This window comes from Geotrypetes seraphini, chromosome 19, assembly GCF_902459505.1.
Source record: "Geotrypetes seraphini chromosome 19, aGeoSer1.1, whole genome shotgun sequence".
NCBI classification, from domain to species: domain Eukaryota; kingdom Metazoa; phylum Chordata; class Amphibia; order Gymnophiona; family Dermophiidae; genus Geotrypetes; species Geotrypetes seraphini.
Window position 1 is genome coordinate 33320728 of NC_047102.1, and position 26920 is coordinate 33347647.

Consider the following 26920-nt stretch of genomic DNA (forward strand, 5'->3'; position numbering starts at 1 on the left):
GAGATAAAATACGATACTTGGAAAATTATGAAAGCGGAAGAGCGTGAATGTGTTTAATAACTGTTGTGGTATATTTTTGTAGAGTTTGAAATCTAGAATATAAATCATTTTTTCCTCAGTTCAAGGTGGAAGTAGAATTCACAAAAACATGCTACAATTCTGAAATACCAAGCAATTTATATGCATATAGGCCCGGAATCTATAAACGGAGCCTATTTCGGTAGGTTCAAATTTATTAAAATTTGTTATCCCGCCTTATCTGTAATCAAAGCGGTTTTACATAATAAAAATTATAAAATGCAGGGAACAAATAGACATCAAATACATTATATCAAAGAGACATTATTAGACTAACTTTCTTTAAAAAAAAAAAAATTTTCATTTTAAAAAACTTACAATAAGTGTAACATAAGATACAATCATTTTATACTTTAACATCACTTAATAGTCTATCAGAGATAAATTCAGATCTAATACCCCTCCCTCCCACGCCCCCATCAACTGTCATTAAACTTAAGAAAACAAAGACATAAAATATCCCCCCTCCCAAACATTATCCACAATCAAAGGAAAACAGACTAAAATTACCCCTCCCTCCTCCCCCACCTTGGACGTTTATGTTCAAAGGGAAAAAGTAGTATTCATTCTTTTCAATATTTTATTAATGGCTCCCAAACATCCTGAAATTTCTTGAAATTACCCTGCTGTATGGCTATTACCCTCTCCATTTTAAAGATGTGACAAAGAATTCCACCCAAAACTGTAATTCAGTCGATCCCAATTCTTCCAGTTTTTCAGAATATGTTGAATGGCAACCCCTGTCATTATGAGCAAAAGTTTAAGATATTTGGCTCTTAGCCCTCGCTGATGTACCGAATAACACAGTATCATAAAATAATGCCATCCTATTCTCCAATAAATTGTTTATTTGATCCCAAATTTATTTCCAAAAAGCAAGTACCAACGGACAATAGAATAGTAAATGATCCAATCAATGTCCTTGGTTCAAGATGAGAGTGCCAGCATCTATTAGACTTAGAGCTGTCTAACTTCTGTAAATGAACTGGGGTCCAAAATGCTTTATGTAACAAGAAAAACCAAGTTTGTCTCATAGATGCTGACACTGTACATCTCATCCTCCAAGCCCAACTTTGTGGCCATTGAGATGCAGTAATTTGATGCTTAATCTCAATGCTCCAAATGTCACGAAGACCAGTCTTTGGTTTTTTAATCAAAAATTCAGATAGTAATTTATACCACTGAGCAGCCTGGTGTCCCAGGAAGTCTGCCTGAAAACATAAGGCCGGCAAGCTATATTGATTTACAAGATTTTTCCATTCAGGGAACCCCTCCTGAATGGCCTGCTTCTACTGCAACCATCTATAGTTTTGCGATTTAATAAGGCCAAATTTGTGTTGCAATCATGAAAAGTCAAGCAGCTTACCATCTGAAACATCTAAAGTACGTATGCCCGCCTTCAACCAATATTTCCAGATGACTTTAAATCCTCCAGTTTGAATCTTGGAGTTCAACCAAAGGGACCGACAGGTTGATTTATGAATTGGAATAGATGTTAAATTATTCACATATTTTAATGTCTGCCTAGTATCTACTAAAATTCTATTATCTTTATACAATCTAGGTAGCTTGATACTTAAAATGTGACATAATCTCAGAGGGGACATGAGTTGCCATTCCAGCCATAACCAATCCGGGAGACTTTCCATGAGCTCTGGGAGGATCCAATACATACCCTGACGCATAATACAGGACTGATGGTACCTATAAAAATTAGGAAAATTTACCCCACCTGCTGCAATTGGTTTTTGTAGAGACACTAAAGCAATTCTAGCAATTTTACCCAGCCAAATACATTTAATCAGTATACTATTTAATCTTTTATAAAAGGATCCCTGAAAATAAACTGATAAACATACTCATTTGGTAACAAACCACAGGCAAAATCATTTTAATAGTTTGAACTCCCCCACCAAGACAGATGTAATGGATTCCATTTCTGTGACCTTTAGCAATAAAGATTTTTCATTTACTTTCATCGTTTCTTCCAGCATTTTATGAATCCAAATACCTAGATATTTTATCCCCTCTTCCTTCCAAAGAAAGGGGAATGAATCAAATAAACCTTTTGTACAATGTGCATTAAGCGGAAGAACCTCTGATTTACTCCAATTTATCATATATCCTGAAAATTTCACAAATTTCTCTTATCAAATCCAGTATTCAAAAAATGTATAAAACCTATTTAACACGACCAGTTCCTTCCCGATCTCCACCTACCGCACTCTACCCCTTTCAAATCTAAAATGTATCTAATTACCCAACAGATATCACATCAAGTTCCCATAAATTCTTATGTAATTCTTATGGTAATTCTTATGTAAAGGTACAATTCTTGTAACCTCCTGCGAAATCTTATGTAATCCGCCTTGAACCGCAAGGTAAAGGCGGAATAAAAATCACTAATGTAATGTAAATGTGGAAAGGTTGTTTCAGGATTTCTCAAATAAAGTAAGACATCATCTGCATACGCAGAAACTTTGTATTCCCGAATCTCCTCTGCCTGTTGAATAGCTAACAACAAGGGTTCCAATACAACATCAAAAAAGCAAAGGAAACAGAGGACACCCTTGTCTAACTCCCTGCTACAGAAAAACGCTCTGAAAATTATTATTAATATATAATCTGGCAGAAGGGGAACTATACAAGATTTGAATCATTTGTACAAATCCAGAACCAATACCAAACCAATCCATTGCTTGATACATAAAGGTCCATGCTACCCGATCAAAGGCCTTCTCTGCATCCAAAGATATCATCCAAAGATTAAATTTAACACAGGGGTGTCCAAACTTTTGGCTTCCCTGGGCCGCATTGGCCGAAAAAAATGTTTCTGGGGCTGCACAAACGCTGCAGCCAAGACAGAGGAGGGAGCCGGCAAGATGGTAAACACCCAGAGACAGCAGAGTAAAACACTGCATTGCCCTCGACCAGGGCCACACAAAATACTTCACTGGGCCGCAGGTTGGATCTCCCTGATTTAACATATGAAAAGCCAGTCTGGTGGTGTTTGAAGAATGTCTCTGAGCAACGAACCCCGTTTGGTGCATACCAATAATATAAGGGAGAGCCTTGGCCAAGCGTAAAGCCAATAGTTTAGCCAGAAGTTTTCCATCTACATTAATTAAAGAAATAGGCCTGTAATTTGAAACCAACATGGGATCTTTATTTGGCTTCGGCAAAACTATAGTTAAAGATTCTGCCATAGTACCTGTAATGCAACCTTTAGTCACTTGAGCCTGATATAAATTTAACATATGCGGTAATAGGGTACTTTGAAATAATTTATAAAAAAAAACTCTACAGTGAAACCATCACCACCTGGAGCGGATCTGACTCTAAGTTACTTCACCGCTATTTGTAATTCTTTCATCGATATAGGCTCCTCAAGACTTCCTTTTATATGCTCAGGAATTTTTGGTCCCTTAATTTTAAAAATTCTAAACCCTCTAGTTCTTTATTTGAATAAGGCTCAGAAGAATATAGAGCTTTATAAAAATTCAGAAATTGCTTTAAAATATTTCCAGTTTGGGAATGAATTACTTCCTTCTCGTCTTTGATTACCACAATTTATATATCTTTCTTTTCTTTGAGATAATTGGCCAATAATCTTCCCGCTTTATTCGAGTTTCCATAATACAGGGCCTGCTGAGAAAACCAAATCTTTCCTGACCAACTGTGAAGAGATCTCATTGTATTTACATTTAGCTTTTAAAAGGGCCTGCAAGGTAATTTGTTCCCACTTTTTAGCCAATTTTAACTCCAAAACCTTAATTTCTTGTTCCAAATTAGAAAATTCCCTGTTGAATTGTTTTCTAATATATGACGAATATGAAATGATTTGCCCCCTCATGGTCGCTTTGAAAGCTTCCCACAAGGTTTCTAAGGAGATTTCCTCTGTTGCATTGATTTGGAAATATTCATTCATTTAACTGAAATTCTTCAAGAAAGTTTGGATCTGCAAACAATGCATTATTAAATCTCCTGTTCAACAAGTTTAAATTCAATCCAGACTCCACCATGATCGGCCAATATGATTGGATCTATGACGGCTTTTGCTACTTCCTGAACCATTTGATCCGAAACAAAAATATAATCTATGCGTGAAAATGGTTTATGAACTTGAGAACAAAAAGAAAATTCCCGATCATTAAAATGAAGAATCCGCCATATATCCTTCAATCCACAAGATTGTATTAAATTCTCTAATCCTAATGATTTTAAGATCTTACTAGATATTACAGATATTCTTTGGCTCCGCCCAAGTTCTACCAATGGACCACCCAGCGGTAAGAAGGAGTACCCCTGAATATTCTACCAGCTGACACTTATCTCGTTAGCATCGCCTGTGCCGGTTCAGCAGAACTTGTCTAACCAGGGATTCAAGGCAAGGTTAGACAAGTTCCTGCTGAACCGGCACATACGCAGGTAAGGCTAGACTCAATCAGGGCGCTGGTCTTTGGCCTATGGGCCGCCGCGTGAGCGGACTGCTGGGCCCGATGGACCACTGGTCTGACCCAGCAGCGGCAATTCTTATGTTCTTATGCTAACCATATTAGTGCCTATGAATACTGACTTAAAAATTTGGTGTCACCCACATTTACCAAATTCCCATTTATCTCTTCACAGTCCAAGCACAATATGACTATAATGTTGACCAGACGGATCAGCAGCAACAAGGTAAGAACCACTTGTGGATTCACTTTATACGAGATAAAATACGATACTTGGAAAATTATGGAAGCGGAAGAGCGTGAATGTGTTTTATAACTGTTGTGGTATATTTTTGTAGAGTTTGAAATCTAGAATATAAATTATTTTTTCCTCAGTTCAAGATGGAAGTAGAATTCACAAAAACATGCTACAATTCTGAAATACCAAGCAATTTATATGCATATAGGCCCGGAATCTATAAACGGAGCCTATTTCGGTAGGTTCAAGTTTATTAAAATGTGTTATCCTGCCTTATCTGTAATCAAAGCGGTTTTACATAATAAAAATTATAAAATGCAGGGAACAAATAGACATCAAATATATTACATCAAAGAGACATTACTAGACTAGCATGACTAACTAGAATGTAGCAAAGTGATACAAGAGGAAAAAAGAAAGGAATCAATGAAAGGAAAGGACAAAAAAAACCTGAAGGGGTAGGGAAACGGAAAATTAAATAATAATCATTTATTTTCTTATAAACCGCCCCACCAACAGTTCTGGGCGGTTCACAACAAGAATAAACATGAGCAGTTCAGCGAAAATTATGCATCAACAATCAATACAGCAGTGGCTAATATTCAATTTAAAATCCAAAAATCTAGTGAAAATGATACATAGTATATTAAACAGCCTGCAGCAAATTCCTCTAAAAACTGGATCAACTCTAACTGAAACACAATTTAAGATTAGAAAGTCAAGGAAAAAATAATAAAACACATTGCAATTAAAATCATCATTCTACTTTATCAAATAAATACATTTTTAATGATTTTCTAAATGTAAAATAAGAATAAGTTTGATCGATCAGCAGGAATAACCAGGAATTCAACTTCCCGGCCTGATACTCCCATGTCCTGTCTAGTAAAGTTTTATAACGGCAGGACCTTGGGGCAGGGAAGACAAAAATACCTGAATTTCTGGTATCTTTTGCTGAACAAGACAATTTCAGGTAAGGAACCAAGTAGGATGGCAATAGACCAAAAAGTGCCTTACAACATATACACCCAAACTTGAAGAACACTTTGGCCCCAAATGGCAACCAGTGCAATTTAGCGTAGAAAGAGCTAACCCAATACAAGATACTGGATACTGAAGAGTTTGAATCATCCTTAAAAGGACAGTTATATTGCACAAGCATCTTTGAAAAGCATAGTTTTTAGGCTAGACTTAAATTTATCTATGCATTCCATTCTTAAGTTAGACACTGTTTACAGAATCACACCTAGCGGTGCCTAAAGTGGACTTTGGCACTGGTAGATGTCCTTATCTTAGGTGTTCCCTATTTAGGTTTATTATTATTTATATACCACTCTTTCCCCCTCTTTTACTAAGGCGCTCTAGCCAATTTAACGCGTCTATAGAATATAATGGACTCGCTAAAATGGCTAGCACGCCTTAGTAAAAAGACCCCTTTGTTACAACATCAGTGCGATGTAAATCAATTAAGAAGGAAAAGAACGCCAATAATCATAGTACAGGTATAAAAAACAGGAATAGAAAAAAAGAGAAAAAAACAACCCATCCATTTAGTTACCATATGATCCAATGCCCTAAAACCATAGGATAAAAACAAAGCTAAGAAAGAAACGCCAATCCAAATAAATAGGTTTTTTAAAAGACGCTCTAAATTTAGTATAGGTAGGTTTGCAGCGAAGTTCATTAGGGAGAGAGTTCCATAGATATGGCACCGATGCAAAAAAAAAGGCAGAGTTTTGAGTAAGGTTTTTTTGGGCCTAAATGCCAAACTAAACTAAAACTTAGTTTTATAGGCGGAGTCATCAACCAAGAGGAGCTCGACTTGGTTAACAATAATGTAATACATAAACGTGACAAGGAAAAGTCGACTGAAATAGTTAATTTCCTAAATGTTTAGCAAACAAAAAAGGTTTTCAGAACTTTCCGGAATAAAGCAAAATAACCTAAACTTCTTAATGTAAGCGGTAAAGCTTTCCAGAATTTGGTTAATTTAAAAGCAAAAGAATGACTAAATCTCTTAAAGGTTCTGTTTTTACCACTGAGAGAGGGAAATGTAAGTTTTAATTTTTGAGAACTTCTGGCAAGATGAGATCTATGAACATTCCAGTCTAAAGGAATCAAAGGGGCAAAAATGCCAAATAGGATCTTAAATGCAATACAAATGTACTTCGATTGAATTCTGAGATACGCTGGAAGCTAATGGAATTGCTTGAACAGAGGGGTTATGTGGTCGAATTTACTCTTACCAAAAATAAGAGTAGCTGCAGTGTTCTGGCACCTAAGCCCACGTTAGGCACCTATCGTACCAAACACTCACGATCTGCCCCTAACCACGCCTACTTTCTGCTAGGTGCCATGACCTAGGTGCCTACCTGAAGGTAGTAGACGCCTACCACAATTTAGGTGCCTACCTTCCAGTTTATTTTCATTTTTGTTATTTATGACTTGCTAATTGCTTGTTATCGGCACCAATTAAGCTTCTTAAATAATTAACCTCCCCCCCTTTTATTAAGCCACAGTAGAAGTTTCTAGCGTGGCCCAAAGTGCTAAATGCTCTGACACTCATAGAATTCCTATGAGCATCAGAGCAGCATTGGAGCATTTAGCGCTCTATGCCATGGTAGAAACCTCTCCTGAGGCTTAGTAAAAGGGGAGGAGGAAGGTTACGTTAGGTGCGTAGCTTGGCTAGGCATGCCAGTCTGGGTGCCTTATCTTAGGCAGATTTTATAGAATCTGGGCCTTACAAAATAATGCCATTGCACTATAGTTCATTCTAGAATCTGCTTTCTACCAAGTCTTATCAAAAGCACAAAATGGTGGGTCCTCCCTAAATAGATATGGGGAATATAATATTGAAGTTGGGCATAAGCCATATCCTTTGACCTTCTGATCTCCCTGGCAAATAGGAGACGTGTTTGTGGTTAGTTAACACCCTGGAACCAAAAAGCAATTTCTTTCTGACAGAGGAAAAATGATTTAGAGAGTCATAATTCTTTATATAGAAAGCTGATGTAAATGCAGATAAATGGAAATATTTTTTATTGATACTAAATATTGTATTCTTGTACATAACACAAATTTGAGACAACATAAGACGCATGTGGCAGAGTTCAGTCCAGACTCACCCGGAGCATTGCCCACATGCACTCAAAACGGCACGAACAACCACTGTAAAAATGTGCAAGAAAATGCAAGCTTTTATTTTTCTAGAGACCCGAGTCTGTTTCCTCACAGACTCAGGAAAGGTCCAGACAATTACTTTTCAAGTTTCAAATTTATTTAAGATTTCATATACCGCCCAATCAGCCTTCTAGGCGGAGTACAATGTCATAAAAACATGTATTGACTAAAAAACATATTTAAGATAACAGCACATCATGAAAAATAATAATAGTTATTAAAAACAAAAGGGGAAAAGGGCTAGAGCTACAATGATCAAGTTGAAAGAAAAACATAGGGAAGAAAACAAAAGGAAGGGTGGCAAAAAATAAAATAAAAACTATGTTTCCCTGAAAAGGACATTTAGGTCTCGAAAACGTCAAGGAAAAGAAATGTTTTTAACTTTGTCTTAAAATGGTAAAGAACTGATTCTTCCCGTAAGTGGGACGGATTATTATTCCAAACAGATGGAGCGCTGACAGAGAAAATGGTAGACCTCATTGACCTCATTCAGAGATGGAATAGATAGAAGATTTTTAGCAGACGATCTTAGAGTTTTAGAAGAACTATAAGGGATAAGAAGATTATTAATGAATTCGGGTTGGCTATTTTGTCTACTTTTAAAAAGTTAGCCTTAAGTCACTTCCAGATTTATTTTCCTTATGGGCTTGGCTTACCCTGATTCAGTAGAAAACAATTACCCCTGGAGGGAAGAGGCTCATTTCTTCCTCTGAGAATTGTCTCTGTCATGGGTGACCTCTCCTCAATGATTCTCCTCTCTGGCAGATAAACACCTCCCTGCTGAACCCCGCCCATTGACTCAGCAGGGTTACCTTGTCACCATGCATCACCAGGCCGGGCTGAGCACCAGCGAGCGTGGCTGAAAGAGCCCAGAGTACACAGCGCTGACCGAGCGGATTGTCAGTACTAATTAGAGTTGGTGGATCAAGTCAAAACACCCAGTTTTGCTTCCAACGTAAAATTCTTTATTCCAACAGGAACTTCAGCTTTCAAAACCCACACTTGCATTCACAGTTCAAAAGGAAAAAACCTGTCTTAACCAGATATAGTCCAAAAACGACTCTTCTCTATCTCAGTGCAATAGTCCATAGACTCCAAACTACTTTCAAAATACTTTCCTGCAGTTTGATACAGTTTCTTGCTTACAATCATATCTGGCAGCTTTAGACTGGATCCGCCTCTAAACTCTTTGGGTGCAGAGCTCAAAGCAGAAGGGACCTCCTCCCACAATGACCGTTGGCTGGTGTCCCTCCCAACCAGGACCCACCATCCAGTCTAAGGAAAAACCCCAAAAGGGAAAAAAGGTCTTCAAACTACTGCCAAGGCTGTGCAGTGCTAATTACCACAGCCTAGAAACTCTGTGGTTCTTGCCCAAAAGGAATGCAAGGAACCCTCACTAAGGCTTTCAGTAACCCTATCTTTTGCCTTAAGGTTACAGAGACAGCCAGTCCCTTAGCTAGCACAACCAGTCTCAGCCTAACTTCCTTTAAACCCCATCGGTTTCCATATCCCAATGGTCAGAATCAACATTTCCTTCTTTAAAGTCCATGACCTCCTCATGGGTCTAAAAAGTCTTCATTATCTGAAGCGTCCCTCCTGAATTCCTCTAACATTTCAGCTTCCATAAAGTTAGATCTGACCTGGGTGTTAGGCTGAGGTATGCTGCTGCGTGTCCTTGGAACTGGTCTCCTGTCTCCATTCTGTTTCCTCCCCAGTGTAGGTTGGTTCAATAGCTGCCTCCTTTCTGAGCACTGCTGCTGGTCCCTATAAGCATCAGGATAATGAACAGGTGTGGCTTGTTCCTGACTAAATTGAGGACTAGAATGCTCCTGGTGTTGCCTGGAATTGTGTCCCCCATGAATATTAGGAGATGTGTGGTGCACCTTCCCCCTAGGAATAATATCCTGAGCACTTTTAGTTCCCCTTACCCATTGTTCTCCCTTCTCTAATTCCGGCGAAAACAAATAGATACATCCTTGCTCCTCACTGAACTTTCCTTGTCTGGCTATAGTTCTGGGTTGAGGGGTTGGTGTGGGTAGTGTTTTATCTCTTTGGGAGAGTATTTTCCCCTGCCTAGCCCTAGGCATAGGCGTCCTTTCACTACCCAGCTCAGTCGCAGGGTCTACCCTGTGACAAGGTGGAATGTTAGCATTAGCGGAAGATAACCCCTTAATTCTACAGAATGAGATTACATTTCTGCCTCTGCTTCTTTTGATGCATTCACACCTTCTGTTTGACAATGCTCTTCTTTTCTAGCACCAGGAAAGCATGGATAGTTCTTGAACACTATGATTCAGTTGTGATAATTTTGTTTGTTTGTTTTCCTCAGTTTTTGTCACGGTTGAACCATCTCAGAAAGTGACCATCATCCCAGGATTACAAACCATGCCTGTAATAAAGTGTAAGTTATACACATGTCTTTCCTTGCCCTGGTGAAGTTTAGGAAAGGAAAGATGAATAATGGATTCATAGATGAGTACCGTAAAATGACAGAGGCTATGAAACCTTGCCCTTTCCTCGGGTTAGTTCAGCTCCTCAGACAAAAGGTTTCCTTGAGGAACATTCAGCACTTCCCCTCTTGGCCAGCTGGAAGAAAAGCAAGGATAGCTCAGAAAGGGAAACAGCTTCAGGAGAGGGGGAGTGGAGGAAAGTGCCAAACCAGGAAGTAGAGGAGGAGAGTTTAAAGGGATCAGAACCAGAGGGAAGGATGTGGAGGATCAGGAGAGAACTGTAATTTAATCCTAACTGGGGTAGGAACCCACTGAACTGACTTACTGGGTCAGACCAATGGTCCATCAAGCCCAGTAGTCCATTCTCATGGTGGCCAATCCAGGTCACTAGTATCTGGCCAAAACCCAAGGAGTAGCGATATTCCATGCTACCGATCCAGGGCAAGCAGTGGCTTCCCTCATGTCTTTCTCAATAACAGACTATTGACTTTTCCTCCAGGAACTTGTTCAAACCTTTCTTAAAACCAGCTATGCTATCCACTCTTACCACATCCTCTGGCAATGTATTCCAGAGCAATGTGTTCTGAGTGAAAATAAAATTTCCTCCAATTGGTTTTAAAAGTATTTCCATGTAACTTCATCGAGTGTCTCCTAGTCTTTGTAATTTTTGACGGAGCGAAAAATCGATCCACTTGTACCTTTTCTACTATACTCAGGATTTTGTAGACTTCAATCATATCTCCCCTCAGCCATCTCTTTTCCAAGCTAAAGAGCCCTAACCGTTTTAGTCTTTACCCATATGAGAGGAGTTCCATCCCCTTTACCATCTTGGTCGCTCTTCTTTGAACCTTTTCTAGTGCCACTATATCTTTCTTGAGATAAGGAGACCAGAATTGAACGCAATACTCCAGATGAGGTCACATGGAGCGATACAGGGGCATTATGACATTCTTAGTCGTGTTAACCATCCCTTTTTAAATAATTCCCAGCATCCTGTTTGTTTTTTTGGCCGCCGCCACCACTCATTGAGTGGAAGGTTTCATCGTATTGTCTACAATGATACTCAGATCCTTTTATAAGGATACATCAAGCATTACAATTGTACAGAAAGAAATAGAAATAAGCTTTACAAATACAGAGACTGCTTCTGTGCTGTTGTGAATGAGAGAGAAAAGACAGTTTACCTGCCTTACAGAGTCCAGAGGAAAGAAGGGGAGAGAGAGAGGGGAGGGAGTGAGATAGTCCAGACTTCAAAGAGAGAGAGAGAGAGAGAGATGGGGGGTGGGGGGGGGTGTTGCAGAGAGGAGGCTTTTATAGGTTGGAATCTTATTCTAAAAATAGAAACTATTGTATGTCCCAGTATCTTTCTGTTTATAATTTGTAAACTGTTTGATTGATAAGGAAGGTGTGATACTTGCAGACATGGTAGATGGGATAAGTCTCTGGCTTCTTTGTCCCATTCAAGTAGCCTATCTTCTTGATAAACAATCCAGTCTGGCTGGATGCTTAAAGTGTGTGAATTCTGTGCAGGAGCATTTAAGGTCTCTCTGCATCAACAGTCCAGAGTCAGATTTATATAATGTCCCATAGGCCTCTGCTGACATTAGTTAGGCCAACCGAAAATGCTGACTGCTAGCAATGCTAGGCTAACACCGATCTTTTCCAGTGTTCATTTATCAGCACCCTTTAGAGAATTCCCTCCTTTGTGAACAAATCAATCTAAATGGATGCTGACTGTGTACGTTGAACCCACAGCTATCACAGCCGCTCACAATGGCAAAGTCTGCAGCACTTGGGGTAATTTCTACTTCAAGACCTTTGATGGAGATGTTTATCATTTCCCGGGAACCTGCAACTATATCTTTTCTTCCCACTGCAAGAGCAATTACGAGGACTTCAATATCCAGATCAGGCGTTCTGTGGTGAACAATGTAGTTACCATTGGCTACATTACCATGAAGATTGAAGGGATCCCTCTTGAAATAAAGAACAACTCTGTTGTGGTCAACGGAGCCCCGTAAGTTTCTGCACATTTACATTTTATTCTCAGGGATTTCTGTTAATTTGACGAAAAGACTTTGATACATAATACGGCAGCAAGATTGATCTTTTACAAATCTAGATTTGACCATGTTACATCATATATGGCCTTTTGGTTGAGGATAGGCTGGGGAGGCCTTCAATGGCCGGGAGGGTTGGAGTGAGCTTTGACGGAGACTTTTGCAGTTGGAACCCAAGCACAGTACCGGGTAGAGCTGTGGATTCTTGCCCAGAAATAGCTATGAAGAAGGAAAAAAAAAAACCCCAAACCTGCACTGGCTCCCTGTGGAATTAGGTTGTCTTGCCTTTAAAGCCTCATATGGAAAAGTTCCAGAGAGTTTTCCAGGATTTTTTAAAACATTACATCGTATCTTTGATCGTTTATTATTAACATTTCCATCTAGAGGCGGCATAAAGTACATTTAAATATATCTTAGATCATATAACTATCGACTAGGGCAGGTGTGGAACGTACTCTGGAAATTTTGTACAATTACTTCTTATATTGTCTTTCGTAAATATTTAAATTTGGTTGTTTCAAACATTTTTGTTAGAAGGTTAGGTTTTATGTTTTCTCTGATATTTGCTAGTTTTCCTGTATGCCATTTTGTTTTATGTTTGTAACAGGCATTTATATTTAAAACAGGCATTTTGTATTACTTTAAATGATTTTTATTGAGTACACATAATATTAACAATATGAAACATGAAATTTAACAATACATGTATAATAATAATATAAATATCAAATATAAATTCAATCAACTTCCAATAACAAACATCAATCCCACCCATCTAATTCCCATTCAATATCCCCTCTCAAAACTGCATTAGAATAAAAGTAAATAAATATAATACAAGTTACATTAAGGTTTTCCATAATAGCAATTCCATTTTATATCTTCCTCCTTTCACTAATATATCTGAAAAAATTTTTATCTCCCTTTTTTGTGGAACGCACTGCCACAGTACATTAGAGAAGAAAAACATATAACTTCATTTAAAAAAACGTTAAAAACTTATCTTTTTAAAGACGTGTTCAATATCTAATAATGAGACTTCAAGCCTTTATTTTGTTACCTTCTCTCTTGTTTTTCCCTTTTTTTGTTCTCTCTCTTTAACTAAAATTTGTAACTTCTCCCCGCTATCCCCACGCTTCATGTCTGTCCTAGAGTTAAAAGATGTGTATTAACCTGTTAGTTTTCACAACCTATGTTTTTATAAAGCTGTACATTGCTTAGTTAACTGAATAAGCGATTTATCAAATATTAATAAAAACTTGAAACTTGAACTTGAAAAACTTTAATATGAGTACCTTGTAAATTTATCTTCAGTTCAGTGTTTCATTACATTACGTTGGCAATTTATCAGAAAACTATTCTGTCTGTTCACTGAATATGTAAATCAACTCCACTTGGTTCGCCGTTCACATGACAATGCCAGTCTTCTTTTCCCACAGTAGAATAAAATAGCATCATTAAGGTGAGCCCTTGTAAAAAGTATATGGGCTAGATTTACTAAGCTATTAGATTCAAGAGGTATAATCAAACTGTTCTCTCAGATACCTGCTTGGTAAATCATCAAAGATCTCAATAACCAAGATTGCAGGTGGAGATATCAATCATTGAGTACAGAATGGAAAAGCAAAAAGTGCTCTAAAGTGCTCAAAATAAGTATTATAAATTAATAAATAAATAAACCATTTTGCCTCGTTAAATCGAGTCATGATACAAAATATTGACCCCTGAAGAAGCCAAGTTAGGGTGTAACGGGTCCCCGTAGGGTTGTGTTAACTTCACTAAGATAAGTGTGGTTTATTTATTTATTAATTTAGAATACTTATTTTGAGCACTTTAGAGCTTACAAGTCTGTTTCATTTTGATCCTGGGATTTTTTGACTTGGTGCATTGAAGCTTTGATCTAGATTTACTAAGCCCACTGATCAAGTCCCGACCACTTAGCGACCCGATTTCCCTCTGACCCGATCATCCTCCCATCCGCGCCTGCAAATGAGGGGGAACGGCATTCAAATGTAGGCAGGCAGCGATTCACTACAAAAAATGAGGGACGACGACTGGGCTGACTGATCCAGTCGCTCAGCTCCTTTCTGACTGCCCTGCTCTCCTGCCCTTCCCCCGCAGTGCAAGCCCGTGGTTTTAACCGCAGGTTTACAGCGGGTTAAAACCATGGGCTCGCCAAGTGAAAAAAGAAGTAAAGTTCCTCCCGACTCAAAAAAAAAAAAAGAACTTTCAAGCGTGGTGAGCATGCGCAGACCCTCTACAGGCAAAGTAGAGGGTCTGCGCACGCGTTGGAATCGCTGGAGAGCGATCCGGACGGTCGGTTGGGGGGTGTGATTCTGAACGCCCTGATTTGCATGAGTGTGTGGCGCAGTGGTTAAAGCTACAGCCTCAGCCCCCTGGGATTGTGGGTTCAAACCCACGCTGCTTCTTGTCACCCTGGGCAAGTCACTTCATCCCCCATTGCCCCAGGTACATTAGATAGATTGTGAGTCCACCAGGACCAGACAGGGAAAAATGCTTGAGTACCTGAATAAATTAATGTAAAACCATTCTTAGCTCCCTTGGGAGAACGGTATAGAAAATTAAGTAAATAAATTCATATATCCCGTTCGACGTCAAAATAGGCTATAGCTAAACTAAACTAAAACTTAACCTTATATACCGGGTCTTCAATCAAAGGAAGCTCGATGGATCGGATCGGATCGCTCATGGATTGGATCTGATCCGTGGCCTTAGTGAATCTAGCCCTATGTCTTTTCTATCTTCGAACCTCTCAATTTCTTTAATGTATTGTTTTTAGGGTTCAGTTGCCATACAGCAAGTCTGGAATTCAGATCAAGAGGAGTGGCGTGAATTTGAAAATGACTGCTAAGCTAGGCTTGTCTTTCATGTGGAATGGAGAGGACAATATCTTGGTAAATAAAATGTTTTCAGATAAAGCGAAAAGGGGTCTTTAGGTTAAAGAAAAAGTCATTTCATCCAGTTTCCTGTTTTGTTTGCACTTTTTTTTTCTTGTAATGTCTTTCTGTTGCTGACTGCCTAAACCTAAAAAAGAAATCACCCTAACCACCCTGATCACACTCCCAACCCCCCAACTCGATCATAACGCAGACCCCCTGATCATTACCTGCCCCTTTCCCTCACGTATCAGTATCAACCCCATCTCCCTCCCTCCCTTCCCGCCTCAGAAGATCTTCTCTCCATCCTCCTAATCCCAGCCCTTGCTCTTACCAAATTTCCCGGTGCGCCAGTGGGAGAGAAACAATCCTCCTTGGTGAAGACATTTTTCTTTCGATCAAGACTTACCCCCTTCTCTCAATAATCCTATCAACCGTTGCACATATTTAATTGTTTAAGAACCCTATTGCAAACAGCATTGAATCTTTGTTGAACCCCCCCCCCCCCCACATTGCTATGTATCCTTGAACAGGAGGGAAATAGAAATCAAGTTGGCAGATCAGATTGGAAATTTGATTCATAAAATTATATGTTAAAGAAAGAAAGTAATTCAAAAGAGAAACAAAAAACAAAAAAAAACCAACAACACAGAACTATCACACTTTCACATTAATTTGAATAAAATGCGGAAATGGATTTTCTTTTCCTTTCTTCTCAATTTAGCTGGAGCTGGATGATAAATATGCCAACCAGACATGTGGCCTCTGTGGAGACTACAACCATATTTCCATTCAGAACGAGTTCATCTCCAATAGTAAGTAGCTACATTGATTAGAATCCTAGAAATCAAATATTCAAAGGGGCCCTTGAATTACAGCTCAGCATGCGCTAACGGACATTGGCGTGCCAATTGCTTAGATGTGACGATATAACATTGTGACCTTGCATTTTTCCTCTACCTCATGTCTGTCTCCTTTTCAAATGTTCATTTTATTATGTATGGAACTTTGTGAGCCGCCTTGGATATAGGCGGATTAAAAATGTTTTAAATAAATAAGTGTATAGCAAAAAACACTCGGATATTGTGAAAAACACTAGTAATAAACAAAACACTTTCACAAAGATGGAATACGATGATGGTATAAAGGTATTAAAGCACAGGCAAAAGACCAGTCTTGACGGAGGAAAAAGCCTCAGACAGGGGCCCGCCCACCTCCACAATGGTGGAATATCGGTGTTCGAGCGGTCACTTCACTGGCTAAAAACCTCCTGTTGAAGATGGTCCAGGCAATGTGCTATGTTAATAATTGCTTTGAAAAACTGAAGAAAATAGAAGAAAAACAACTTATCTTTCTTTCTTTCTTGAGGATCGGTACACCGACGGTGGCCAGGGTTTCACTATTAAGCTGCCTCAGGGTGTAACATATCCGATCGCACTCTACTTCAGACGCCGACCGCGTCTCAAAGATCTTAAGTGTCACACACTGCATTTAGAGCACGCTAGGGCCCCTAAATTGATTTTAAAGGACAGGAGAGGCTCCTGCCGGGGTAAATTGCGCTGGTCAGCCCAGGAGCCAATATCGAGCTCCGACAGCTGTGACACTCTCTGGTCAGTGCAGTAGAATCGGCACGAAACTGGGAGTTATATACTGTAGCTGCTAGGGATATTCAATGTCATTGCCCACATAGAAAACTGAGGAGCTTTTTTACTAAGCTATGCTAAAAAGTGGCCAGCGTTATCAATCAACCTTGTTTGCTACAGATTTCTCAGGAATTGCATAATAGATATCAAAGTTCAATTGTTTTATAAAAGAGAAGATCCGTAGCAGGGCGTAGTATCCCGGTGGTTCCGGGTTAGCAGAAGCCATGCAGTATTCTTTTTTGAACACGCCAGATAAGTGACCTCTCCTTTTTAAAAAAAAAAAATGTATCATGCCAGTTGATAAGTGAGGATTGAATTAATTTTTTTGCGACAAAGAGCCAAAGCTTAAAATCTCTTAGGATTTATATAACAATTAAAAATGAAAATAAAAGTCTAAACAAGAGAAGATATGATATAACGGTGGACCCGTATAAACTCTGCAGCATAGCGTTAAATGCGTGGCACCACCGGGATACTACGCCCTGCGACGGCAAGGTGGGCTCCCGCTACTGATATTTTCTTTTATAAAACAATTGAACTTTGATATCTATTATGCAATTTCTGAGAAATCTTTAGCAAACAAGGTTGTTTGGGATTTGATAGAACGTGGTCACCATTTTAAGAGATTTTCGAGCACTGGTGCCACTTCTAGCATGACTTTAAAATGGCTGCAATTTCCATTTACATTATTAAGGGCCGTACTCTAATTCCCCCATTGGAACCGATGATCTTGATGCAAATTTTATTCAGAAAATCAAATACAAGGTGCAGTCCAATAATACAAAACGATAATACACAGTAATTATATTGTGGTATGGACCCAATATGGGCCAGCATTTGAAGAACCAGTAGTTATTTAACTGTAAAACATTGAGATCAAGTATAATTTCAAATTATTTTTTATTTACTGTATTTAAAAGCATTTAACTGCAAACAATATCCTTAGACAACTATCATTGAAACCTAGAAACATGATGGCAGATAAATGCCAAATGGCCCATCTAGTCTGCCCATCCGCAGTAACCATTAAATCTTTCTCTCTCTGAGAGATCCCAGGTGCCCAGCCCATGCCTTCTTTAACTCTGGAAAAAAGTCATCAAAATAATCTCTTAGACTCCCCTCCCTTCCTTTTATTCTTTTATGAATTCATACCTCAAAATGTTAAAAGCTAATCATTTTACTCTGTGCCATTGCAACGTTCACTGTGACAATACTTTAATGTAATTTTGAAGGGTAATTTTCCCTGTCAAAGCAAGGATCTGTATTTTGTTACGGACATATGCCATACGAAAACCTACTGTTCTTTTTTATTTTTTTCTGTAGATGTTAAACTGACAGCACTGCAGTTTGGGAGCTTACAAAAGTTGGATGGGCCCACCGAGGAATGCGAAGATCCTGTACCTACAACTCAGGAAAATTGCATGGATTATGTAAGCAGCATTTATATATGTGGTATTTCCAGTGTGTAAGGAGCCTCTTCCATGCACAACTTTGCTACCATGCAAATGAAGTGGTTAGCAAAAGTTCTATACCCTCAGAGTCCAATTTTATAACAGAGCTTCTAGGTTAATAGGGAAGGAAGGTGCTTATTATAAGCCTATTTTATAAAGACACATAGCTGCTCATATGTCTTTATTAAATAATGGCAGAAATCTGAGGCAACTCTATAGAAGGTTCCAAAAGTTAGGGTGCAATAAGCACTAAGGATCAAATTCTCCAAATGGCATCTCGAAGTTAGCCAGCAGTAGGCGTCCTACTGCAATCTAACGAACCAATCGGGATGCACGTTTTCTAAAGAAAATGCAGGTGCCATTCATAGATGCCTTAAATGTAGGCCATCATTTTAAAGGCCTACGTGTAAGGTGCCAGTCTCACGCCTACCGAGTCGCATAAGGATGCCTAAAGCCGGCGGGGGTATGGTTTGCACCAGAAATGGACTTAGGCATCCATAGGCGTCTCTATGCACCTCCATAGGCACCTTACGTGTAGGACTTTAATGGGCCCAAAAAGGACAATGAAGGAGACCAGATGGTGCTCTGTCCTTTTATTTTCAAACAGACTCGACACGATCATGTTTCGGCCCAAGAAGGCCTGCCTCAGGAGTCTTGTGGTTAAATGATAAAACCCTAGATCAGGGGTGTCAAAGTCCCTCCAGTCGGATTTTCAGGATTTCCCCAATGAATATGCATGAGATCTATTAGCATAAATCGTTTTGAGCTCTCCTGGGAGAACGGTATAGAAAACTGAATGAATAAATGAATAAAATTGCGTCTAAAGAATTCAGCTTTCCCGCTAGCAGAGGTGAATTAACCCAGTTCCTCTCTTCATTCTGATAGGAAAACCTCTGCCACAGAGTGTTGACTAGTACAGCTTTTCTGAGCTGTAACGCACTGGTTGGGATTGGCCCCTATATGGAGGCCTGTGTCCAGGATTTATGCCACTGTAATACCACCACTAACACTTTCTGCATGTGTAACACCTTCGCCGAATACTCCCGTCAGTGTGCTCACGCTGGCGGGTCACCTCAGAGCTGGAGAGCTGCAGATTTTTGTCGTAAGTATAAGAAAGAGGCATTGCACTTACAGTTACTTTGTTCGACATACCGCAATTATTAACACAAAAGTTCAATCAAAGCGGTTTACCAGCGTAAAAACAAGGGTGACAATTCAAAAATCAATAAACACAGGCAAGGCTAAACCACAAAACAGACAATAATTGGAAAGAGGGAAAAGGAGAGATTTACATGTTATGGGTTAAAAAAAAGGGAAGGAAAGCAACAAAGGGTCAGGGGAAAAATAAAAACCTCATGTTAACCAAGATCAAATGAAAATTAAAAAGAGGGTATATTCAAATGCCATATTCCACTAATAAGTCTTAAGTTGGGACTTGAAATTTTTAAGTGATTTTTCAGCCCTTAAATATAATGGAAAAGAATTCCACAAAGAAGGGGCCATTAGCAAAAACCTAGAGTCCCTATTAACATCCAAAAACATCTGCCTAAAAGAGGGAACAGTTAGTAAGTTTTGATGAGAAGCGTGAAGATTGCCTCGATCTCAATGGTATCTTACATGTCAAGGTTATAAGGCAGTGTCCTGTAAACTTTCGCAGGCCGCAGCACACTAAACGTAGTGGCCGCGGCTCCAGGCATCCAGAAGTGCGTGGATGCCACCGTGACGACATCACGCTGATGCCTACACCTGCGCGAAGGCCCTCAAGATGTGCCCTGAGACACCAGTGGGGGATGCCAGCAAGGAAGAGGGACGAAGAGAAGGAGAGACACACCTGAAATCTCAGGAGGCACACAGTTTGCGATACACCGATGTAAGGCCTCTACCAGAACTATGAGCTCTATTTTTTTTTCCCTGTTTTTAGCCAAGCAATGTCCATTCAACATGCAGTACCAGGAATGTGGTTCACCCTGTGCAGACACTTGCTCCAACTCGGAGCAAGTGCAAGTCTGTGAAGAACACTGTATGGATGGCTGCTTCTGTCCGCCAGGTGAGCACTCTTTGTTCTTCTAGTGTTAACCCCTTTTCAGTCTCCAGCCTTATCCTCGTATTTCAAGAAATCTTATCTACAATCCCCATAATTCTATTAAACTTGGGTGCCGAACTTTGCCCTTGGCATACAAAGTTGGGTGCCAAGCGAGGTAATGCTATAAAGAGCTGCTTAGATTTAAGTTAGGAAAATGGTAGAACTGGGGTAGCGCGCGGGTGAAATGCCCAGGTACCCACGTAAATGATCGCATTCTACCAATTGCATGTATACATGCTAAGATTTTGCTGTGATGTTTTGTACCGGCTATTGGGCCGGAGTAATTGATTGCAGGCACCTAGTTTTCCTACAGAATAAGCTTAGAATAAGCTTGAAATAAGCACTAGAGCCAGCGCCTCGCACCTTGTTTTAGAATTCACCTCAGTTTGCAATTCTCTATGTACATTTCAATGGATGATTCATAAGATTATGATCACATCTTTTTGCAAATCCAAGTTCTGTATTTAAATCAATGACTTGTAATGCATTAATGGCCTTTCTTCCTTTGATTAGGAACTGTGCTTGATGACATCAATAATGCCGGATGCATTCCCCTGAAGCAGTGCTCCTGCACCTACCAAGGCAACACCTATGCACCAGGAGCAGGTTATTCCACTTCCTTCCAGTCTTGGTAATTTGCATTTTTTCTAGATTCATTGCTTACTTTCCCCCCCCCCCACCCCTTCCCTTATGAAGCCACTTTTTTTATCGCCAGCTGTGGAGGTAAAAACTCAGATGCTCATAGAATTCCTATGAACGTCGGAGTCTTAACTGCCACGGCCGGTGATAAAAAAGCCTAACGCGGCTTCAAAAAAAGAGGGGGGGGAGATTAATGTCCTATTCACCAGAAGCATGATATGGGAAGCAGCATTAAGGATGCAAATTTGGGAACCTAAATTATGTGCTTATTTCAATCACCCCACTATTCACCCATAGTGGTCAGTGGTTTTAAAGCAATTAAAAAAGTTCTTGAAAACGTCATTATTTGTTGAAGCTTTTTCCCATATAGAGGTTGGCTTTAGCGCTGTTTTAAAATTATGTGATTTGTAAAGTGTTTATTTATATATATTTTTTTTGAGGGGTGAAATATGGGGGAAACTGAGTAACATATTACTGTTTTATGAAGTTTATTACGTATTATATATGTTATCTGGGTTTTGTGTATGTGATTTTGGAACCCACTAAGGATTTAAGGCCCCCTTTTATTAAACCCCCGATAGCGTTTTTTAGCGCAAGGAGCCGCACTGAATGCCCCGCGCTGCTCCCGATGCTCCTACGAGCGTCAGGAGCAGCGCAAGTGCCTAATTTTTTGAAGGCCGCCTACATTTTTTGAGGCGCCTTGTTACGGAATCGCTCTTTGTTGATAGGCACCTAAGTTTCAATTATTGCTGATTAATAAGCCTTTCAAAATAGGTGCCTAACATTTGGCGCCGGTTACAGAATTTGGGCCTTTGGGCCTAAATGTACACCCTGCCCACCCAGTCTGCTTCATCAGTGCACAAAGAGTGACTCGTAGGGAAGAGCCGAGGGGAAAAAAAATTCAAGTCTTTTCAGACTTTATTTCATTTTGTTTTCTTTTTTTCAATTTGTTTCACACCTTCATATTAATACAGAATTTATAACACCCAAATAAACAAATTTAAGCCAATAATCCCATTAAATCCCACTGCAGGCTTTAAGGTATCTTAATAAACTGAACGTGCCAAGTGGCTCACCTCTGCGGAAAAAGCCATGAGGTCTGTCCTTGCTGTGATTCTATTGTTTGTTCTGTCATTATTTAACAGGTACTCACTGTTGATTCAAGGTTGTTAACAGATAAAGATGTGTTTAATATGAGATTTAAATGGGCTGTTACCTGAATTTAGCACACCTAGATAAAATATCACGCTTTAAGGGAAAAAAAATAAATATCCGTAGATCTGGCTGGTTTTATTTTCTTTCAGTCCTTAGAAAAAATGTTTGGATCGGACCTTAACATTCCAAGCAGGATTAATGAATTCATGTTTGAATCTTCTTGTTACTATCCATTTCGAAAAGATCTTAAAACCCACTTATTTAAGCAATATATTATACATTATTGATTTTCATATAATTATGTAGTCACAACGTACTTTTTATCTGCACTTATTTTAGCTGACGATGTTATCCTTATTCATTAGTTTTAATGCTTGAATTAGTTACTCTGATTTTATTATGTATGATATTATTATCATATTGTATACTGTGTACCTAATTGTGTAAACCGCTATGAACTGCTGGTTAGGCTGTATATAAAAATAAATTATTATTAGGGATATGCACTAGAAAGCTACACAGAAATAGAGATTACGGGACTCCCGCAGAACCCATAGGACTCTCAAGGGGATAGAGGAGTAGCTTAATGGTTAATGATCTTGAGGAAACTGGGTTCAATTCCCATTCTCACTTAGCCCTCATTGCACCAGGTATAACACTTAGATTGCGAGTCCACTAGGGACAGGCACCTACATGTAATATATTTTTAAATTTATTTTAAGTATTTATATACCACCTATCAAAGTTATCTACAATCAGGTACTCAAGCATTTTCCCTATCTGTCCTGGCGGGCTCACAATGTACTAAGTGACTTGCCCAGGGTCACAAGGAGCAGCGTGGGATCTGAACCTACAACCTCAGGGTGCCGAGGCTGTTGCTCTAACCACTATGCCACCTCCTGTGTATGTCTAATATGACTATAGAAATGATTAGTAGTAAAAGAAGATGTGGCACGGGATTCCTGTGGGGTGTCAGAAATTGTCGCAACTTTCCTGTGGGTGATGCAAGAATGAGGCTTGGAATGCACTGAGTGAGGCAACTGGAGCACCAGAATGAGTTTTGGAATACCCAGAGAGGAAGCCAAAACACCAGATTGAGGCTTTGAACACTGATTGGTTGAATAGTTAATACTGTCCATAAACCCATGGGAGGCTGTTGGGGTCAAGAGGCAATGGAGGGCAGTGAGCAAGTAAGCAATAGTCTCTCAAAAATATTACTTAAGGAGGAATTCTTGAAATGGTTTTCAAAAATAGGCATGCACCCTTTACAGAATAGCGCTTAATGCAGATTCCCTTGCCTATCTCTGGTGCTACAATTATGCTTATTGAAACCCGGTGTAAATCCCGACACCTAAATTGGGTATGGAGACCCATTATTCTAGAACACTGCATGCAACGCATTGGAATGCCTATGACCTGCCTATGCCATTCTCAAGGCCATGCTCCCTTTTGGGTGGCACACTAAGAGACTTAGATGCCCAGCGTTATAGAATAGTGCATAGCCAGATGTGCCTGCAAGTTCTAATTGGTGTCAATTAACATCGATAATTAGATGTTAGCATTCGGTTAATAACTCATTAGGCAATTAAGATGCAAGTGTAGCTCAGCAGTGTAACCAAATTTTGGCAATGAAATCTGGACACCATATATAGAATTTGAGGAGACTTTACACGAGAGGACCATGGGTGTGTCATGAGGCTTTCTCCAAGTAATAAACGCAACTCATAGAATATTCTCACTTGTGCTTGTTGGGTGGCACACATAAGCGTGCCAACTTTTACCAGCCATTGATATGATATTCATTGGCACACCAAACTTTCAGTGAACCATAGCAACTTTGCTCTAGTATTCTATAATGGATTAGTCAGGCCTAAGTGGCATTATGGGAATTGGCACTAAATATGCCCAATATATCTTGACCCTAGTTTATAGAATTGCCCCCACAGTCAATTTATTGCATGTTCTTTAGTCTTATAAGATTTTCAGAACGGAAAGTGGATGCCAAATGCACACCCATACCATGTTTTGTTAATGTATGTTCACATTCACAATGGTTTCTATTAAGTTTGTGTAGTGCTCGAATCCTCAGTGAACATTTTGTGTCCATTGTGATCCTGCCATTGCTTGACATGTGATTCAGTAACTTTACGCTTCCTGTGTAGCTCCTGTGCTGGAGGCCAATGGCAGTGCGAGGATCTTCCACATTCTGGAACTTGCTCTGTTGAAGGAGGTTCTCACATCACCACCTATGATGAGAATCGCTACACTGTTCACGGAGATTGTAGCTATGTTTTGTCAAAGGTAACTATCCGAAAGGAGTCTGAAGTGACATTTTTACCCCTCCTGCTAAAGATATTAGCTATTTATGCAGTCTTTCCAGTTCTGTAATGCTCCTAAAATCATGGAGCTGAACTTAACAGTATTAACATAGTACCATAGTAACGTATTGGGGAGATCTTTGTTTTAGTGTTACAAAATGCCATTAAAAGTTGTTTCACATAAACTCCTACACAATATCTTTAATTGTATGTGTGTTTCTGTTCTTTTGATATAGCTATGTGACTCCAACACATTTACTATTCTTGGCGAACTGCGCAAGTGTGGCCTTTCTGACAGTGAGACATGCTTGAAGAGTGTTGCCCTCACCCTTGGTGGAGGCGATACAGTAAGTTAACTAAAGAAAAGGACAATAGTCTTTTAGAGATGAGATTTTTAAGTGAAGGAGAAGAAAGAAACCTATAAAGGTGGGAGAAGGCGAGAGTTCTGAATCTGGAGCAGAGTTGCTCATGGTACAATGCTGGGGTTATTTCATAATAGGCTTTAGCATGTACACATGTTTGCGTCAAGAGTGTAACCAGGATTCAGCTTTGGGAGGGGGGGCAGGGGTAGACTGGGAGGGCAATGCATTTTCCCTCTACTCTCCCCACCATGAATTATTTTACTTTTGCTGGCAGGGTTGTCCAATCCCTACCACCTGAATAGATCCATTGGCCGGAACTGCCCCATTGCTGCCAGTCCCCACAACCTTGGTCCTCCTTGGCCCCTACCTAGGGATCTTCAAAACTATTTCCAGTAATCTCAGGCAAGAGTGGTCACTCTCTGCTGCTGCCCAGGTCAGCCCCTTCATCCAAAATGGCACCTGCTTCCTAGCTGTAATATCACAGTACCACCACTAAGGGTCTACCTTCCATATAAGGCAATATTGCTACAATTTTATATCTCCGCAGCCTTCAAAACTCAGTGGATCACCAACTACTCCTAGCCAAACTCTCAGAAATTGGAATAACAGGGACTGTACTGAAATGGTTTGCCAAGTTCCTACAAAATTGCGAATACACGGTCAAAAAGCAAGAAGCATACTCCAACCCTTAGAAAGCATTCTGTGGCGTCCCACAAGGCTCCCCATTATCCCCAATCCTATTCAATTTATTCATGAGCTCACTGGGACACATCAAAATAGAAGGCGAAACTGTACTATCCTATGCCGATAACATCCTCCTGCTCATCCCCAATAACCAATAACCATCTTAACATTGTTGGAATAAATCTCAAACAATACAGATAAAATCCAAACATGGGCAACGAACAACAAGCTGAAATTGAACGCCACCAAGACCAAAGCCATTGGTTTCCGCACCACACAACAGAACGTCATACCTAACCTCACTCTTTCATCAGGCATCACTCATCGGTATATTCAGTGGCACTAGCTAAATGTTTAGTGCCCTTGAATATACATATAATTTGAAATGTCTAGATTAAACATTCCAAATTATTTTGTGAATGTTCTGATGAAAATTTACTTCATACTATTTTAATAGTTTAAACAAGAGGAATTGGCGTTTACAGTTATCACCTTTTGAGGGTTATAACACTAATAGTAAGGGATTGAAACTGCTCATTATAGAATAGTAGCATAAATTTTGTGCGGTTTAAACTGGTCAAGCTAATAATCCCCTTTTCTCTCTTACTAGATCATTGTATTTAAACCAGGTGGCAGCGTATTTGTAAACTGGATTTACACCCAATTGCCCTTCTCAGCAGGTGAGTTGTTATCTTATCCCCATCTCACCCTCTGCATGATGAGTATCAAAGAGGTCTAAACCCATCCCAAACGAGACTTCAGGTTGTTCCACAACTTGGAAGCTTTTGTCTTTTCTGTCACTTTTAGCATATTGTGGCCTTCCATCTGGAAACAAAAATAAATAACGGCGTAGAAGTTAGGTTTGTGCACATAGGATCCGATATCGAGACCTCACGAGGCAGCCCTGTTATCTTCTGCGGTCAGTAGTGAACCTGGACATTCAATGCCAGACCATATCTAGTGACTAGCATTTAATATCTGGTCTATTTTTGGCCTCTAGAAATGTAACCCATTAAATAAGAACATAAGAACATAAGCATTGCCTCTGCTGGGTCAGACCAGGGGTCCATCGTGCCCAGCGGTCCACTCCCGCGGCGGCCCCCCAGGTTCGTGACCTGTAAGTCCTTACCTATATTCTTTATTCCCTATTCATTAATACCTGTATAGTTACCCTCTCTCTGTACCCTTCAATCCCCTTCTCCTTCAGGAAGTCATCCAATCCCTTTTT

General features: G+C 39.6%; 2 protein-coding genes across 3 annotated transcripts in view; one reads left to right on the forward strand and one right to left on the reverse strand.

The window, feature by feature from the left end:
- LOC117352133 overlaps positions 1-26920 on the reverse strand; it is a 1164809-nt gene that overhangs the window by 978347 nt on the left and 159542 nt on the right. The gene's annotated exons all lie outside the window — the stretch shown is intronic.
- The window catches only part of MUC5AC (mucin 5AC, oligomeric mucus/gel-forming), a 136361-nt gene that overhangs the window by 5420 nt on the left and 104021 nt on the right, over positions 1-26920 (forward strand). For both annotated transcript variants that reach the window (XM_033928249.1, XM_033928250.1), the window contains exons 3-14: positions 4708-4758; positions 10280-10351; positions 12156-12417; positions 15261-15375; positions 16082-16172; positions 18324-18430; positions 19337-19553; positions 20373-20498; positions 21048-21165; positions 24491-24629; positions 24883-24993; positions 26303-26372. In XM_033928249.1, coding sequence (XP_033784140.1) covers positions 4708-4758; positions 10280-10351; positions 12156-12417; positions 15261-15375; positions 16082-16172; positions 18324-18430; positions 19337-19553; positions 20373-20498; positions 21048-21165; positions 24491-24629; positions 24883-24993; positions 26303-26372 — 1479 coding nt within the window. The remainder of the gene's footprint in view (positions 1-4707; positions 4759-10279; positions 10352-12155; positions 12418-15260; positions 15376-16081; positions 16173-18323; positions 18431-19336; positions 19554-20372; positions 20499-21047; positions 21166-24490; positions 24630-24882; positions 24994-26302; positions 26373-26920) is intronic.